A 19147-nucleotide genomic window follows, 5' to 3' on the forward strand; every position below is an offset into this window, starting at 1 on the left:
GCCTGATGCGTGGAGCCGGCACAGGTGGTACCGGACTGGTGACGCGCACTTCAGAGAAGGAAGAGAGAAGGAAGGACAGCAACGACGCCGGGGTTCGCAGCCACAAAGAAAGTCCAAAAAACAGCCCGAAAATATTTTGGGGGGAGGCACAAGGGGTGGTCGGCGGAGCCGAGGAGTGAACCAGAGCCAGTCTGGGAGAAACTGGAGGAGAGTGAACGGAGAGAGTCAGAGACGTCAGTGAGTTGAGGGAGAATTTAGAGGAGAGAGAAATGGGAGAGTTGTTGAGTTGGTGGAAGATGCACGACATTTGCCCTAAGGAACGTGTTATCAGTTTAATGCCACCTGAGTCAGCTCTCCGTACTCATCCTGAGGAGTGTGCTATCAGTCTGGTCAAATCTGTGCCGGCTCTATGCACCAGGTCTCCAGTGCGCCTCCACAGCCCAGTACGTCCTGTGCCAGCTCACCGTGAGATGTCTCGTTCCGGAACAACTGATGCTGGCTCTAGCACCAGGTCTCCAGTGCGCTTTCACAGTCAAAGGTATCTTCCGAAAATAATTTAGGATTAGGCCTAGTCCAAAAACCTCTCTTCTGTGAGGAATAGCCTATGTGTCACGGCCGTCCTCCTCTTCGTCTGAAGAGGAGAGGCGAGAAGGATCAGAGGACCAATATGCGGCGTGGTAAGTGTCCATGGTAAAATCTTTAATAAAGAAAGACTGAACACTATACAAACGAGTAACAAAAACAATAAACCAAATTCGACCGTGAAGCTACAAAATGAGACCTGTGCTGAAACAAGCCATCAACATAGACAATCACCCACAAACAAACAGTGCAACCCAGGCTACCTAAATATGATTCTCAATCAGAGACAACTAATGACACCTGCCTCTGATTGAGAACCATACTAGGCCGAAAACATAGAAATGCCCCAAAACATAGAAAAACAAACATAGACTGCCCACCCAACTCACGCCCTGACCATACTAAATAAATACAAAACAACGGAAATAAAGGTCAGAACGTGACAGTACCCCCCCCCAAAGGTGCGGACTCCGGCCGCAAAACCTTGACCTATAGGGGAGGGTCTGGGTGGGCGTCTGTCCGCGGTGGCGGCTCTGGCGCGGGACGCGGACCCCATCTCATCATTGTCTTAGTCCGCCTTATTGTCCGCCTCCGTGGCTCTCTCAGCATGACCACCCCTCTCAATGACCCCACTGGACAGAGGGGCAGCTCGGGACAGAGGGACAGCTGCTCGGGACAGAGGGACAGCTGCTCGGGACAGAGAGACAGCTGCTCGGGACAGAGAGACAGCTGCTCGGGACAGAGAGACAGCTGCTCGGGACAGAGAGACAGCTGCTCGGGACAGAGAGACAGCTGCTCGGGACAGAGAGACAGCTGCTCGGGACAGAGAGACAGCTGCTCGGGACAGAGAGACAGCTGCTCTGGGCAGAGGGGCTCCGGCAGCGGCGCCGGACAGGCGGGAGGCTCCGGCAGCGGCGCCGGACAGGCGGGAGGCTCCGGCAGCGGCGCCGGACAGGCGGGAGGCTCCGGCAGCGGCGCCGGACAGGCGGGAGGCTCCGGCAGCGGCGCCGGACAGGCGGGAGGCTCCGGCAGAGGCGCCGGACAGGCGGGAGGCTCCGGCAGAGGCGCCGGACAGGCGGGAGGCTCCGGCAGAGGCGCCGGACAGGCGGGAGGCTCCGGCAGAGGCGCCGGACAGGCGGGAGGCTCCGGCAGAGGCGCCGGACAGGCGGGAGGCTCCGGCAGAGGCGCCGGACAGGCGGGAGGCTCCGGCAGAGGCGCCGGACAGGCGGGAGACTCCGGCAGAGGCGCCGGACAGGCGGGAGACTCCGGCAGAGGCGCCGGACAGGCGGGAGACTCCGGCAGAGGCGCCGGACAGGCGGGAGACTCCGGCAGAGGCGCCGGACAGGCGGGAGACTCCGGCAGAGGCGCCGGACAGGCGGGAGACTCCGGCAGAGGCGCCGGACAGGCGGGAGACTCCGGCAGAGGCGCCGGACAGGCGGGAGACTCCGGCAGCAGCGCCGGACAGACAGGACCACCTGCAGGGAGGAGACAGAGAGACAGCCTGGTGCGTGGGGCTGCCACAGGAACCACCAGGCTGGGAAGACCTTCAGGAGGCTTGGGGTTAAGAGGAGGCACCTGAAAGACCGGGCTGTGGGGGAGCACTGGAGCTCTGGTGCGCAACCTTGGCACCACTTCCCCAGGCTGGATAACCACTCTAGCCCGGACCGTCCAGAGTGCAGGCACAGGTTGAACCGGGCTGTGGGTAAGCACGGGAGATCTAATGCTTACTACACGCACCTCTCCCTTCGGCTCCATTCCCACAGTCGCCCGGTACGAGCGGAGCGCGGGCAGAGGACGCACTGCACCCTCCCAGCGCCCCGGAGACACAGCACGCAGAGCCGGCGCAGGCTACCCTGGGCCAAAACTGCGTACCGGCGACCAGACCCGCTGAGCAGGCACCATACGCCCTGGCTCGATGCCCGCACTCGCATGACACTCTCGGGGGGCTGTCCTATAGCGCACCGGGCTATGGACACGTACTGGCGACACCGTGCGCTTAACCGCATAACACGGTGCCTGCCCAGTATCGCGCTGCTTATAATAAGCACGAGGGGTGAGCGCAGGTCTGCTACCTGGCCTAGCTCCACCCCTCGTGTGCCCCCCCCCAAAAAAAATTTGGGGCTGTCTCTCGTACCTGTCGCACTGCCGTGCTGCCTCCTCATATCGCCGCCGCTCAGCTTTCGCTGCCTCCAGCTCTGCTTTGGGGCGGCGATATTCCCCAGCCTGTGCCCAGGGTCCCTCTCCGTTCAGTATCTCCTCCCATGTCCAGGAGTCCTGTGATACCGGCCGCTGTTGTTGTTGCTGCTGCTGCTGCTGTCGTCGCTGTTTTCTACCACGCCGCTTGGTCCTTGGTTGGTGGGTGATTCTGTCACGGCCGTCCTCCTCTTCGTCTGAAGAGGAGAGGCGAGAAGGATCAGAGGACCAATATGCGGCGTGGTAAGTGTCCATGGTAAAATCTTTAATAAAGAAAGACTGAACACTATACAAACGAGTAACAAAAACAATAAACCAAATTCGACCGTGAAGCTACAAAATGAGACCTGTGCTGAAACAAGCCATCAACATAGACAATCACCCACAAACAAACAGTGCAACCCAGGCTACCTAAATATGATTCTCAATCAGAGACAACTAATGACACCTGCCTCTGATTGAGAACCATACTAGGCCGAAAACATAGAAATGCCCCAAAACATAGAAAAACAAACATAGACTGCCCACCCAACTCACGCCCTGACCATACTAAATAAATACAAAACAACGGAAATAAAGGTCAGAACGTGACACTATGTTCTGTTTAGTTTGAGGAGAGCACGGAGATGAAATAGCTTTAATAGCTTGCTACCACTATAATTGAATTTATAAGATATGTTTCTTGCATATTATGTATTTATTAGAGTTGTTGACCTCACAATAAGCCAGATTTGAGTAACTTACATTGTGGTGCTGAACCTTGAAACAGCAGACCCAGCACAATCAGTCGGAAATAGACAGCTCATGGTGCAAATTTGAGTAGGCACATTTAATTTCAATCACAATTAATTTCAATTTGAGTATTATAGAAATGGTCCTCAAGATTAAAGAAATGTGCTCAAACTTACTTTCAATTTCATAGCCATGTGACACATGTGACCACCAATGGTCAATACCAGCTCCGATGACCTTAGGTTTGTGTCTCAAATGGCACTCTATAGTGCATTACTTATGACCTCAATAACCAGAAGTAGCCTACCTGTTGTGATTCGAGGCACCAATCGAGCTGCCTGCATGAATACTATGTGTAGGGTGAAGCTGCTCATAGGCCCGGACACTGATCTTGGATAATGTCCCCCCCCCAGACTAATGGCGAAGGTTAGGATTTGGGGAGGGAAAGCTGATCCTAGATCTGTACCTAGGGGGAAACTTCACCCCTTGAGCTGAATAATATGGCAGAGGTAGAATATTTTTCAGTTGGAAATACAAATTGGATTAATCTTCAATATGAGCCATTTTGAAGGAGTGGGAAAATTGCCTTGCACAACCCCTTATTGAATAAAAGGGTTGATTTGCTTAGCAATTTCACTGCAGCGAAGTGCTGGCTGTCTTCCTCCTTTGTGTGAGCAGAATGACCATCTCAAATAGCCCTTATGCAGAGGCTTACTTTTACTTGAATCTGGAGCACAAATTACGTCTAGGCTGGACTTGTTGTTGTGCTCTCTCCCTTCTACATCCTCTCTGGTATACTCACTGATATGGTATAGACTCATTCAAACTTACCGATTCACACACACGCGGGTACGTGCTCGTGCATGCACACACACGGCCATTGACTGGTGTACTGAGTTTAGAGGTTTTCTTGGGTATTTATTGAGGCAGAGTAGACAATATGATTTGGAAACTTTAATTGAACTTTCATCCTGAACATGTTCATAGCGACAACATATAAACAACACTGAAAGAGTGTTGAGAAACATCACCATCATAGGATTAATTTCATCGTTCCTCAGTCCTCCGAGAGCAGGCCCAGACCCGTCTTCACTGTGCACATGCAGGCAGCCCTGCTCAGAGTAGGGTGAAGTTGCCCCTAGACGCTGATCTGGACAATGGCGCCGGAGGGGATGGCTGGCGCTTTACGGGCTCCTAACCAAATGTTTGTTTTTTAATGTTGTTTGTAACTTATTTTAGAACTTGTAGATTTTGTAGATAATGTTGCTGCTACCATCTCTCATGACCATAAATAACTTCTGGACATCAAAACAGCGATTACTCACCTCGAACTGGACAAAGATTTTTTCTTTAACGAGTCCGACAAGAAGGATATACTGCCTTTTCAGAACCAAGCCCAAATCCTAGTCATTTGCGTGAAGAAAAGACAGAGAAAAAAGGGGCGGAGTTCGGGATGCCTTCTGAGAATTCGTAGGCGAGTGAGTAAACCTCCACTACCATCCGTTCTATTGGCCAACGTGCAATCATTGGAAAACAAAATGGATGATATATGATCAATGGGACATTAAAAACTGTAATATCTTATGTTTCTCTGAGTTGTTGATGAACGAGGACACGAATAATATAAAGCTGGCGGGATTTTCCATGCATCGGCAGGACAGAGAAGCAATGTCTAGTAAGACGAGGGGTGGGGGTGTGTGTCTATTTGTCAATAAGAGCTGGTGCCCGATGTCTAATATTAAAGAAGTCTTGAGGTATTGCTTGCCTGAGGTAGAGTACCTTATGATAAGTTCTAGACTAGAGGTCGATCGATTAATCGGAATGGCTGATTAATTAGGGCCGATTTCAAGTTTTCATAATAATCGGAAATCGGTATTTTTGGACACCGTTTTTTTTTTACACCTTTATTTAACTAGGCAAGTCAGTTAAGAACACATTCTTATTTTCAATGACAGCCTAGGAACGGTGGGTTAACTGCAACAGTTTGGGCCACCTGGCTCGTTGCGAACTATTTTGCCAGAATTTTACGTAATTATGACATAACATTGAACGTTTTGCAATGTAACAGGAATATTTAGACTTATGGATGCCACCCGTTAGATAAAATACAGAACGATTCCGTATTTCACTGAAAGAATAAACGTTTCGTTTTAGAAATGATAGTTTCTGGATTTGACCATTTTAATGACCAAAGGCTCCTATTTCTGTGTTATTATGTTATAATTAAGTCTATGATTTGATATTTGATAGTCTGACTGAGCGATGGTATTCATTCAAACAGCACTTTTGTGCGTTTTGCCAGCAGCTCTTCACAATGCTTCAAGCATTGAGCTGTTTATGACTTCAAGCCTATCAACTCCCGAGATTAGGCTGGTGTAACCGATGTGAAATGGCTAGCTAGTTAGCGGGGTGCGCGCTAATAGCGTTTCAATTGGTGACGTCACTCGCTCTGAGACTTGGAGTAGTTGTTCCCCTTGCTCTGCAAGGGCCGCGGCTTTTGTGGAGCGATGGGTAATGATGCTTCGAGGGTGGCTGTTGTCGATGTGTTCCTGGTTCGAGCCCAGGCAGGGGCGAGGAGAGGGACGGAATCTATACTGTTACACTGGCAATAGTAAAGTGCCTATAAGAACATCCAGTCAAAGGTATTTGAAATACAAATGTTAGAGATAAATAGTCCTATAATTCCTATAATAACTACAACCTAAAACTTCTTACCTGGGAATAGGAACCACCAGTTTTCAAATGTTCTCATGTTCTGAGCAAGGAACTTAAACGTTAGCTTTTTTACATGGCACATATTGCACTTTTACTTTCTTCTCCAACACTTTGTTTTTGCATTATTTAAACCAAATTGAACATGTTTCATTATTTATTTGAGGCTAAATTGATTTTATTGATGTATTATATTAAGTTAAAATAAGTGTTCATTCAGTATTGTTGTAATTGTCATTATTAGAAATAAATAAATAAAAATCGTCTGATTAATCGGTATCAGCTTTTTTTGGTCCTCCAATAATCGGTATCGGTGTTAAAAACATCATAATCGGTCGACCTCTACTCTAGACCACACTATCTACCAAGAGAGTTCTCATTTATATTATTCGTAGCTGTCTATTTACCACTACAAACCGATGCTGGCACTAAGACTGCACTCAATGAGCTGTATAAGACCATAAGTGAACAAGAAAATGCTTATCTAGAAGCGATGCGCCCAGTGGCTGGGAACTTTAATGCAGGCAAACTTAAATCCGTTTTACCTCCTGTCTACCAGCATGTCAAATGTGCAACAAGAGAGAAAAAACCTCTAGACCACCTTTACGCCACACACAGAGAAGCATACAAAGCTCTCCCTTGCCCTCCATTTGACAAATCTGACCATTTTATCCTCCTGATTCCTGCTTACAAGCAAAAACTAAGTCAGGAAGTACCATTGACCCGCTCAATACAGAAGTGGTCAGATGACAGACTGGAATATGTTCTGGGATTCATCCAATGGCATTGAGGAGTATACCACCGCAGTCATCGGCTTCATAAGTAAGTGCATTAATGACGTCGTCCCCACTGTGACCGTACGTACATATCCCAACCAGAAGTCATGGATTACAAGTAACATCCGCATCGAGCTAAAGACTAGAGCTGCCGCTTTCAAAGAGCGGGACACTAATCCGGACGCTTATAAGAAATCCAGCTACGCCCTCAGACGAACCATCAAACAGGCAAAGTGTCAATACAGGATTAAGATTGAATCCTACTACACCGGCTCTGATGCTCGTCGGATGTGGCAGGGCTTGAAATCTATTACGGACTACAAAGGGAAACCTAGCCGCGAGCTGCCCAGTGACACGAGCCTACCAGACGAGCTAAATGCTTTTTATGCTCGCTTTGAGGCAAGCAACACTGAAGCATGCATGAGAGAACCAGCTGTTCTGGACGACTGTGTGATAATGCTCTCGGTAGCCGATGTGAGCAAGACCTTTAAACAGGCCAACATTCACACATCTGTCTTGCCGGGGCCAGACAGATTACCAGGACGTGTACGCAAAGCATGCGCGGACCAACTGGCAAGTGTCTTCACTAACATTTTCAACCTCTCTCTGACCGAGTCTGTAATACCTACATGTTTCAAGCAGACCACTATAATCCCCGTGCCCAAAGAAACGAAGGTAACCTGCCTAAATGATTGCCGCCTGTAGCATTCATGTCGGTAGCCATGAAGTGGCCTTGAAATGCTGGTCATGGCTCACATCAACAGCATCATCCCGGATACCCTAGACCCACTCCAATTCGCATACCGCCCCAAAAGATTCAGAGATGACGCAATCTCAATCACAGTCCACACTGCCCTTTCCCACCTGGACAAAAGGAACACCTATGTGAGAATACTGTTCATTGATTACAGCTCAGCGTTCAATACCATAGTGCTCACAAAGCTCATCACTAAGCTAAGGACCCTGGGACTAAACACCTCCCTCTGCAACTGGATCCTGGACTTCCTGATGGGCCGCCCCCAGGTAGTAAGGGTAGGCAACAACACGTCTGCCACGCTGATCCTCAACACTGGGGCCCCTCAGGGGTGTGTATTTAATCCCCTCCTGTACTCCCTGTTCACCCATGACTGCGTGGCCAAACACGACTCCAACACCATCATTAAGTTTGCCAATGACACAACAGTGTATGCCTGATTACCGACAATGATGAGACAGCCTATAGGAGACCTGGCGGTGCCAGGACAATAACCTCTCCCTCAATGTCAGCAAGAAAGGAGCTGATCGTGGACTACAGGGAAATGCGGGTGGAACAGGCCCCCATTAACATCGACTGGCTGTAGTGAAGCGGGTCGAGAGTTTCAAGTTCCTTGGTGTCCACATCACCAACGAATTATCATGGTCCAAACACACCAAGACAGTTGTGAAGAGGGCACGACAACACCTTTTCCCCCTCAGGACACTGAAAAGATTTGGCAATGGTCCTCAGATCCTCAAAAATGTATACAGCTGCACCACCAAGAGCATCCTGACCGGTTGCATCAACGCCTGCTGTGGCAGCTGCTCGGCATCTGACCGTAAGTAAGCATTTCACAGTAAGGTCTGTTGTATTCAGCGCATGTGACAAATAAAGTTTGATTTATATGTTAGATCTTGGGTCAGGTTTGTAGTATCTCCACTAATAGTTAAGGTTGGGATTGGGAGAAGGGGAAGCTGATACTAGATCTGTACCTAGGGGAAACTTCATGTTTACCATCCTTTTTCTACGGTACAATTCACAGTTTTACACAGTTTTCATTGACTGGTCCCAGATTTGTTTGTGCTGTTTCGCCATGTCCTCAGGTCATTGCCACATAAAGGAATTGGCAATAGAGCACAAACATATCTAGGACTAGGCTACAGTTTTCTCTCCTTTGCCTTGTTGAAATAAGATAGGGAAGAGCATTGGCCTAAAGGAAAGCCAGCTAACAGACATCTCTACCAGAGAAATGGTACAACAAAGATCCACATCTTCAAATAAAGTTACGTACTTTGTCCCCTCACTCATATTCATTGACAAAGAATATGAGTCAAATACTACTAGTGGTTTTCACCCCCGACAAGCTGATCAGTTGGATTGACCCCCACCCCCACATCAAATGTTCAAAAGTGGATCAGTCCACACAGTCATTTTGAGTGATTCAGAGGTTTTCACCGCCCCCCCCCCACACACACACACAAAACACCAATCAGTTTAATTGACCCAGTCACACGCACAAGAAAAGGTCAAAGTGGTCCAGTCCACATGCAGTTATTTTGTGTGATCCAGAGGTTCGAAAGGATATGCGTACAGTCTCATCTTTCCCTGCTAATACACTGCATAAGCTTAATCCATGATGTGCTCCTTCAGAAAGGCAAGTAGCCTGGTCAGGACTCTCCATTTTGTCTTCAAGTCATTTACGATTACAACCCGGATACGGAGGGGGAGGGGAGTAGCTGTCTGTCCTAGGTGGGGTGGGGGTGTAGGGAGGGGGGCGCATGGCCGAAGGGTACATCTCATAGTCATAGGTGTAGGGAGGTGGGGGTCCTGGAGAAAGAGAGAGAGACAGACACAGAGAGAGAAAAGTGCATGTTTGTTATCAGTAGTTGATGGATAAATAAAGATTGCCAATACACACATACTACACACATACAACATACAAGTACAACAGACCCTGCTATGTCATTGTATCTGTTTTGCTGGGGCTGTAGAAACCAGTGGAGATTGCTGAGATGACGGCTCATAGTAATGGCTGGAATGGAGTCAATCAGAGGAGGCTGTTGGGAGCAGCTATAGGAGGACAGGCTCATATCAAACACATATAAAAACACAAAATGAACATATGGAAACCACGTTCCATTGATTCCATTCAAGCTATTACAATGAGCACGTCCTCCTATAACTCCTCCCATCAGACTCCACTGGAGTCAATGGAATGGTATCAACCAATGGAAACCACATGTTCGATACCATTCCATTGTCTCCATTCCAGCCATTGTTATGAGCTGTTCTCCCCACAGCAGCCTCCACTGGTAGAAACGTTCTAGACTTCAGTATGTGTTGGTCATTGGTGGAGTAGCAATGTCCTCTATTGGTGGAATCATTGCACTGCAGGGAAATGGGTAAATTGGTAATTTTCTGTTCAGCAAGTTAGTGGAGGAGCAGTTGTTACGGCCTGTATTCATAAAGCGTCTCAGAGTAGGAGTGCTGAGCTAGGATCAGTTTGCCCTTTTAGACCATAATGAATAAGATTAGGACATACACACCAAGCAGTGTCTGAGGAAGGCCTAAAAAATACCAAAGACTCCAGCCACCCCTGTTCTCTCTTCTTCCGTCTGGCAGGCGGTACATGAGTATCAGGTCTCGTACCAACAGGCTCCGAGGCAGCTTATGAGACTTCCAAGCAATGGGACTTCAATACAGATAGACCATAGCTGCCCCTCCCCACCAAGGACTATATGCACTGACTGTAGAGTACCAGTCAAAAGTTTGGTGGACACATCTACTCATTCAAGGGTTTTTCTTTATTTTTACTATTTTCTACATTGAAGAAGAATAATAGTGAAGGCATCAAAACTATGAAATAACACATATGGAATCATGTAGTAACCAAAACAGTGTTAAATAAATCAAAAGATATTTTAGATTTTAGATTGTTCAAAGTAGCCACTCTTTGCTTTGATGACAGCTTTGAACTCCCTTGGCATTCAGATCTCTGGTTCAGGTCCCCCATTCAGATCGGGGACCCGAACCAGCGACCTCTCGGCCACCGGCCCAAGCTCCCAAACGCCAGGCCTCCAACCTTCCAAGATCCCCCCCCCCCCCCCCCACTCCACACCCGTCACCATCCTCCTCCAACCCAACCAAAACCACCACCGACAGACCCAAAGCGCCAACAACCAACAAAAAGAACAAAAGAGAAAAAATACAAAAACAAAGGAAAACAACAACAGAAAAAAGCAACGCAAAGACAAAAGACATCAAAGACAACAAAAATCATGACAGCAAGGCCAACTGTATGCGTTTGTGTGCATGTGTGGCACTATTTGCATCTGTGTATGTGTGTGTCCCCGCGTGTGTGCAGGCGTGTTCGTTTCAATGCAAGTGTGTGTATGCATGTGTACGCGCATCCAAGCGCTTGCATGGCAGCAGTCTTAAGCAAACAGGCATTTGATGTACAATGTTCCATTTTTAGTGTTATTTAAACATGCACCTGAATGCACTAATGACTCCCTTCTATGTGCATCAAAATGACTATTTGTCTGTGCCTTTTGAAAGCCTGACACCGTAAGATCGTATTTTATAACTTAGCTGACGACGGGGCACACACTGATGTTTCCACGCCATTTCAATGGAAAGTAAAGTAAATGTAAGATACACGTAAAAATCAACAGTGTAATGTTTGGAATCAGTCTCGTGTAAGGTGAACGGTTTTGTCCTCACCTTTGGCCTGATAAATTCCCCATAATCTCCAAAGTGTTCTCTTTCAATTTCTACCATGCTCATGCATATGCTATGTATAGTTATTCTTAAAAAAATATATATAAATTTGTCAGCCAATTTTCACAAGTGTAAGGGGTTAAAGGACCAGTGCAGTAAAAAATGTGATTTTCTTGTGTTTTATATACATGGAATAATACTGTGAAAATGTGAAAATGATGATAATGCCCATTTAGAGCAACATTTCTGAGATCGTTTATTTCAGCTCAAGAACTATGAGACCAACACTTTACATGTTGTGTTTATATTTTTGTTCAGCGTAGTTAAAAGACTAATAAGAAAGAGAGTTCCAAATCTCTCTGACAATAACAGATCGTTTTCAGTTTTCCTCTCCCCACTCAGACCAATTCCAGACAGTCCTAGCAAAATTCTTGCTTAAGAAATTGTTCTTTGCTAAGAAGCTCATTTTGTTTCCTTTTTGCCATTTGAATGGAAAACAATCACAGTAAGGACCTTAGTTGTTACCTGGAAATGATTTGATATTGAGATAAAAATGGCTGCATTGGACCTTTAAGCATTTCACTGTACTTGTGCATTTGACTAATAAAACTGTAAACTATATGGACCCTGAAAGATGACCTAGGATCAGTTTATCATTTTAGATCATAATGAATAAGATTATATGGACAGAGGGGACCTGATCCTAGATCAGTCTTACCTGGGTAGCCCTGGGACACAGTGTTGATGTAGGAGGTGTTGAACACGTCCACCTGGGCCCCTCGCCCGTTCTTCACACACATGCACACACACAGGAAGAAGGCCGCCAGCGCTCCCATCAGAAACACCACACCAAACACGATGCCTGAGATCGCCGTGCCCCTAGAAAGCGCACACATACACACATGCATGCACACACACAAACACGTTTGTCACTTTGACTGAATGCTCACCTTTTCATTCTAGTTCGTGGCTGCTGGTAAGTCATCTCATCCAATGAATCTTCTCGCAAATCAATTCTGCATGGAATTTCAATTCACCTCCCTACCTCTTAAAGAGTATCTTAAATAAATCCCACAGACACCGCCTCCCACAAAAAGGCTATTTTGTTGAAAACGACTTTGTTGCGGGAAAACGTGCTTTTTAAAGTTTATTTAACCTTTATTTAACTAAAAAGGCAAAAGACCTCCTGCGGGGATGGGGACAAGGATAAAAAAAATAATTAAAGAAATACCTCAAGCTCTAAACCCTCAGAGGTAGCAATCATACCTGTGGGGAGAGGGGCATCCTTCTTACAAAACCACATGACCTTCATTTTGGAGGTGTTCAGAACAGGGTTAAGGTAGAGAAACTTGTTGGACACTAAGAAAGCAAAATTCGGGAAGGGACCAACTGAGTATAAGACTCTGAGCTATGCTGCCTGAACTATGCTGTTGATGTAAATTGAGAAGAGCGTGGGGCCTAGGAATGAGCCTTGGGGTACTCCCTTGGCGACAGGCAGTGGCTGAGACAGCAGATTTTCTGACTTTATACACTGCACTCTTTGAGAGAGGTAGTTAGCAAACCAAGCCAAAGACCCGTCAGAGACGCCTTATTCCTTAGCCGGCCCACAAGAAAAGAATGGTCTACTGTATCAAAAGCTTTGGCCAAGTCAATAAAAATAGCAGCACAACATTACTTAGAATCAAGGGCAATGGTGACATCATTGGGGACCTTTAAGGTTGCAGTGACACATCCATAACCTGAGCAGGTATAATATTGCATACCAGAGAGAATACTATAGACATCAAGAAAGCCAGTCAATTGATTATTGACAAGTATTTCCAACACTGTTGATAAACAGGGCAAAATAGAAATAGGCCTATAACAGTTAGGATCAGCTTGATCTCCCCCTTTAAATAAAGTGCGAACCGTGCCTGCCTTCCGAGCAATGGGAATCTCCCCAGAAAGTAGAGACAGTTTAAAAAGGTTGGAGATAGGCTTGGCGATGATAGGGGCAGCAACCTTAAAGAAGAAAGGGTCTAAACCATCTGACCCACATGTTTTTTGGGGGTAAAGTTTCAGGATCTCTTCTAGCACCTCGGACTCAGTGACTGCCTGCAAGGAGAAACTTTGTAGCGGGGCAGGGGAAAAAGAGGGAGAAGCATCGGGGATAGTCGCATTAGAAGGGGTGGGAGATGAGGAAACGTTGGATGGGCAAGAAGGTATGGCTGAGTCAAATAGGAATCCTGACTTAATGAAGTGGTGATTAAAGAGCTCAGCCATGTGCTTCTTGTCAGTAACAACCCCACCATCAACACGGGCAGCTGTGAGGAGGAGGGTTTATTCTCCAGGTCTTTAACAGTTTTCCAGAACTTCTTTGGGTTAGACCCACAGAGCGAGAACTGTTACAGAGAGAACTGTAGCCTTTTCTGGGTGTTTGGAGTCATACCTTGTGGGATTGGTAATAATCTGAGAAAGATTTAGGGAGTCCCATGGCTTTAGGACTTGGTCAGGTGGTTTAAGCATGTCCCAGTTTAAGTCACCTAGCAGGACAAATTCAGACTTGGTGTAAGGGGCCAGGAGAGAGCTTAGGGCAGGTAGGGTACAAGCTGCAACAGTCAACAAAGAGCTATTTGAAAGTTTAATACTTAAAACCAGCAAATCAAATTGTTTGGGAACAGACTTGGTGGAGACAACCGAGCACTGAAGGTGATCCTTGGTAAAGATTGCCACTCCCCCACCTTTGGAAGATCTGTCTTGCCTTTAAAGGTTATAACTAGAAAGGTTACCATCAGTATTCAAAACACTCTTCCTTAACCATGTCTCAGTAATGACCAACACATCTGGATTGGAGCTGTGAACCCACACTTTCAATTGATCCATTTTAGGTAATAAGCTTCTAGTGTTAACGTGCAGAAAACCCAGGCTTTTACGGGAGCAGAAATCAGTGAAGCAGATATCAGAGCCCAAGTCAGAATTGGGGCTAGCAACAGTAGATGGGTACATGCACATTTCCAGATATCATCAACAGTAATACAATCAAGGCACGGCATAGCAAAATGCACAAGAAAAAAATTAAATATATAACGACCTGGGGCTAGCCATTGTAAATTCAGAGTCACTCGCCCCAACAGTGCATGTGTGCTGGAGGCGAGCAAAAGCTCGGGAGAAGGGGGGGGGGGGGGGGGGGGGGTATCAGACAGGGGGAGACCAGACAGGGGGAGACAGGCTAGGGCAAACGGTGAACAGATCGCCAGGTGGAGTCCAAGCAGCGGTGCAGTAAGATTGTGATATGTTGTTGTCTCACCTATCTATTTTAAGATGAATGACCAAACATGTCTGTGGTGCAACCATGGAGATCTGCTCAAACATCTGATTATATGACTCAGACCTGTGTGTGTGTGTGTACATGTGCGTGTGCTTTTGTGTATGTATGTATGTGGTCAAAAATCAATTTAAAAGGCTGTGGAGAAGCTGTAGAATGAGATGAGATATCTCTCTTGAGACAAGGAACCATTATTCCTCCCCATTACCTTATAACAACCATGGCCTTGAAAGAGCTACATTATATGGCTAGATAAAATGAGTCCACATTCAATGGGCCTATTCAATAGCACTTTTTTTGTGGATTCCCCACTTATTTAGCATCAACTTTATGGTGTGAAAATGGTGAATTTGGGAATTTTAACTGTGGCATTAATTCATGTTCCATGCTTACACAACACTTTAATACCATTATCCTCTTCATTGGTGGACTGTAGCAGGTAGCATGTGTTATACTCCATAGGTGGACTGGAGAGGAGGACTGAGAAAGCGAGAGGCCAGCTGTCTTGAGCCAAATGACGAAGGTCAAATCTCTCAAAGGGGCCATACACTGCATGTGGAAAGGGCAGGTGGTGAAGTGGTAGAGAAGTGATTTTGTGTGTGTGTGTGTGTGTGTGTGTGTGTGTGTGTGTGTGTGTAGTTGGTGAGTGTGTGTTTATCGACTGAGGGTGACTGAGTATGTGCGTATGTATAGAAGGTGACATTGTGTGTGAGCATATGTGTGTATACTTACGAGAGGACATCTCCCATAAAGGCGTAGTAGGAGCAGCAGAAAGGGGGAGAGCCTTCACAGCAGTACTCCACACAGCCATCACACTGGGCCTCACTGTGACCTGCTGGAGAGATGCAATACATTATATGGAGACGCATACGCATACGCATACACACACACACACACACACACACACACACCTACCTCTACTACGGACACATGCACACACTCACACACACCCTGCATCTAATATGCTGAGAGAAAGGTAGAGTGTGCTCTTTGGAATCAAGATTTTCCAAAACCCTTTAAAGGCCAAAATCACAATGCTGTTTTCATATTACAAAAGGTTCAAAACATAATGGAGAGTAACATCGGTAGATACACTTAAAACTTTGTCTTTTGCTTAATTTAACCTTTTCTAAACATGGAAATGTCACTAAGATCAAGGATTTAACTTAAGAGTTTTTTTTCACTAGAGTAATTGCACTTAAACTCAAAAAACAAGAACTAAGGTATTTGATAAGTGGAAACATATAGTCCTTATAGAGGGTTTATTAAGCCTTAAAAGGTGTCCATCCTGTAGAGTGGGAGCTAAACATAAACCAATAAGCACACAACACAACACATCAAAAAGGGTGATAACAATAAGATGAGTTGTGTGACAACAGGGCTATGTGAATGGAGATCATCCAAGAAATTTCTGAAAATATATATATATTTTTTTTGTGAAAGCGTATACTTTTAGTCAACTGCACTATTCACTAACTTCACCTCTGTGTTCTTTCTCTCTGCACTAGTCTGAACCTGCCGTTACCTCTCTCTCACCAAAGATTTTCCCTTTGTATACCCTGTTAGCCTTGGTTGGGTGGGGAAGTGTGTGTGTGTGTGTGTGTGTGTGTGTGTGTGTGTGTGTGTGAGTGAGTGAGTGAGTATATAAAAAAAGGCACTCCTCTTTTCTCACTTGAACTGACTTTTCTGATAAATACTTTGTTGGGGGAAACTGTACCTGACACGATTGTGATGCGTTGTCTCTCCTAGCTACAGTATCTTAAGATAAATGCACTCATTGTAAGTTGCTCTGGATAAGAGCATCTGCTAAATTACTTAAATGGAATCTAAAAATGTGTAAACCTGTGTGTGTATGTGAGCACGACAAAGATGAAGCACTGAAGGTTACAGGCACTCTGAGGCTCTGGAGAGCTGGGGCCGGATTCACAAAACCTTCTTAAGAAGAAATCTCTTACGTTTTTCTCGTAAGTAATGTTTTGTGAATCCGGCCTCTGGTGGTGAGAGTCCTTCAGTGGAGACACATGGATACGTGACAACTTGAAATGAAGGGGGTGGCTTTGGGAGAGTGGCCTAAAGGACATTTGGAAACACTCCTTGTGGTTTTTGAATTTGATTATTATTTATAGAGTAGGTGAACGCACACGGTCTGTCTAAAGGACGTGTGTCCTATATCTAGGTGTTTGCCCTCCTCAACCCCCAGATAATTTAACCCAGACACAGCCCTGCTGTTTCTCAACCTTCAAGCATACTGCCACAAATTACTGGTGTGTGTTTGTGTGTGTGTTCAAGGATTTCCATCTTCATTCCAGCCTTATTCTCACTTTGTTCAAAAGCTGGTGTATTTTCAACACATCCCTCCAAACTGATGGCAGATTGTATTTTCCAACCCTGAAAAGGCTGTGTGGGCCTATAATAGCAGCCTTGACCATGGGGCTCTGGTCAAAAGTAGTGCACTGTGTAGGGAATAGGGCGCCATTCGGGCTGCAAACATATTTCTCCCTGTGAAGTGTAACTACTTTAATGTGCATGTCATCCAACGATGGGAGTCTATATGGGTGGTCCCTTGAGGTCTAGCTCCTTGCCTCCACGTCCTGTCGCTTTTTACGCTGGGGACAATGACAGTATAGTTCTGCGACTAGCGCCGAGCAAGGCTTGTACCCCCCACACACACACGCTCGCACACACTTTTTTCTTCGATGTATTTGATGTAAAGTTTTATGTGAATTGTTGGGTTACATTTGCGAGATTAAAACTCAATTGAGCCTTTTTTCATTGTAGAAGTGGCGACACGTACATTAAACTACAGTAGTTTTATTTACCCAGGGACTCTTTTACCATTGAGTAAATTAACCGTAGTATGTCTAAGTTAGTGACCGGCTACTTAAAAGCACGTATTTTTGCGATATAGCTACCGTTCGTTTACGTTGTGAAACCATCCATGTATTGGGTTGAGGAGTTCACATTCACAATTTGCCTAATAAAAAAAGTAAACCGTTGTTAAAGGAACACTTTTGCTGAGAATAAAACATTTGCGCACGTTGAAGACGATAAAGCATCCTAGAGAACCAGGGACAAATGAACGAACTCTTACCGGTAAAAAGACAAAGTAGGAGAGAGTCCCGTATGAATTTCCACCCCGCTGCCTCTGTTCTTTCCATATCGACTGATAGCATAGGCCTACTTGTTCTAAATGTTGCTCACAGTTATTCCCAAACGACGACGTCCGCGTTTTCCATCGACATGCGCCTAAAAAGACTATGGGACACAGTCGCTCACCGAAACCTCGCTGATATGCGCAATTAAACGGAGTTCTCTAAAAAGTACAATCGAAGAGAGACATGAACGCACATGAATGGATCTTTGCTCCAGTCATAAAATTGTTCAAATCAGAATGAAAAGTCTCATTCGTTTCTTCTTCCATGTGTTCGTATCCCTGATAGTGTTTCCTTCACTCTTTCCTCGCTGTTTTCTTCTGTTCCCCTTTCCCCCTGGAGTGGGTCCTAGCGCTTCCCCTCCCCCGCAGCAAGCTATTTTCTCAAATGACTCTGTTGACTGGGTGGGGAAAGGGATGGAAGTACCTCAATAACATTCGCATCTCTCCGGCATAAAAGATGCCGCCGCCCCCATCATCACGACCACTTTGAAAATGAAAAATATATATATATAGGTCTATGTCGTGTACACGATCATTTTGAGAGGAAATATACTTTTTTTTAAAACATTGTTTACCAACGACCCTAGTCAGAAACCAAACAATATCCACTCTGCCCCTCTCAACATGTCCACCCATCCCCTCTCTACAAAACATCCATTAACCTCTATTTTAAATGTTCAAGAAGCACGGAGTTTGTTGGATATAATTTTGAACTAAACTTCTTCATCTTGTAAAATGTAGGCTAAATGGGTTTCTCAAGTGTGTAGGCTTGAATGACCCCCCCCCCCCCCCCCTCTCAAACACAATCTTTAATCAGCCTATCCCTATTTACCTTGTGTGACAGTCAAACATGGTTATGCCTTCATATATTGCCACTCATTCTGCATAAAATACTAATTGTTTTCGGCGAGAACAGTCCAGTATCTCTTTATTACGAATATATATTCCAATGCTAATAAAGACGGAATAAGCGTGAATCGCAGGTTTGGCTTTGCCATGATGCATGAAAGAGGAGCTTGGAGATATAGATAGATTCATTCTAAAAATGTAATGCATGAGTTCTAGTTGAAGTTTCCTCTAGGTGCAGATCTAGGATCAGCTTCCCCATCCCCAATCATAACCTTAACCGTTAGTGGGGGAAATGCTAAACTGACCCACGACCGTAGACTAGGGGCAACTTCACCCTACACCTCAGAGTGGCATCGTGTCATTCTTATGACAGCTTTATTGCAGGAAGT

General features: G+C 45.9%; 1 protein-coding gene across 2 annotated transcripts; it reads right to left on the reverse strand.

Annotated features, from left to right (window-relative positions):
• Positions 1-4451: 4451 nt before the first annotated feature.
• On the reverse strand, positions 4452-18356 carry cyyr1 (cysteine and tyrosine rich 1). Of its 2 annotated transcripts, none has more exons than XM_036983085.2 (4): positions 17847-18356; positions 15488-15587; positions 12170-12330; positions 4452-9558 (listed from the first exon to the last, which is right to left on the reverse strand). In XM_036983085.2, exons 1-4 carry the CDS (start codon positions 17926-17928, stop codon positions 9425-9427), a joined length of 477 nt encoding a protein of 158 aa, XP_036838980.1. In that variant the 5' UTR covers positions 17929-18356; the 3' UTR covers positions 4452-9424. The 2 variants fall into 2 exon arrangements, with proteins under 2 accessions (XP_036838980.1, XP_036838979.1); XM_036983084.2 differs by having other exon boundaries at positions 15488-15590; positions 17847-18331.
• Between the last annotated feature and the right edge of the window lie 791 nt (positions 18357-19147).

This window comes from Oncorhynchus mykiss, chromosome 7 (assembly GCF_057628025.1).
Source record: "Oncorhynchus mykiss isolate SJ-2025 chromosome 7, ASM5762802v1, whole genome shotgun sequence".
NCBI classification, from domain to species: domain Eukaryota; kingdom Metazoa; phylum Chordata; class Actinopteri; order Salmoniformes; family Salmonidae; genus Oncorhynchus; species Oncorhynchus mykiss.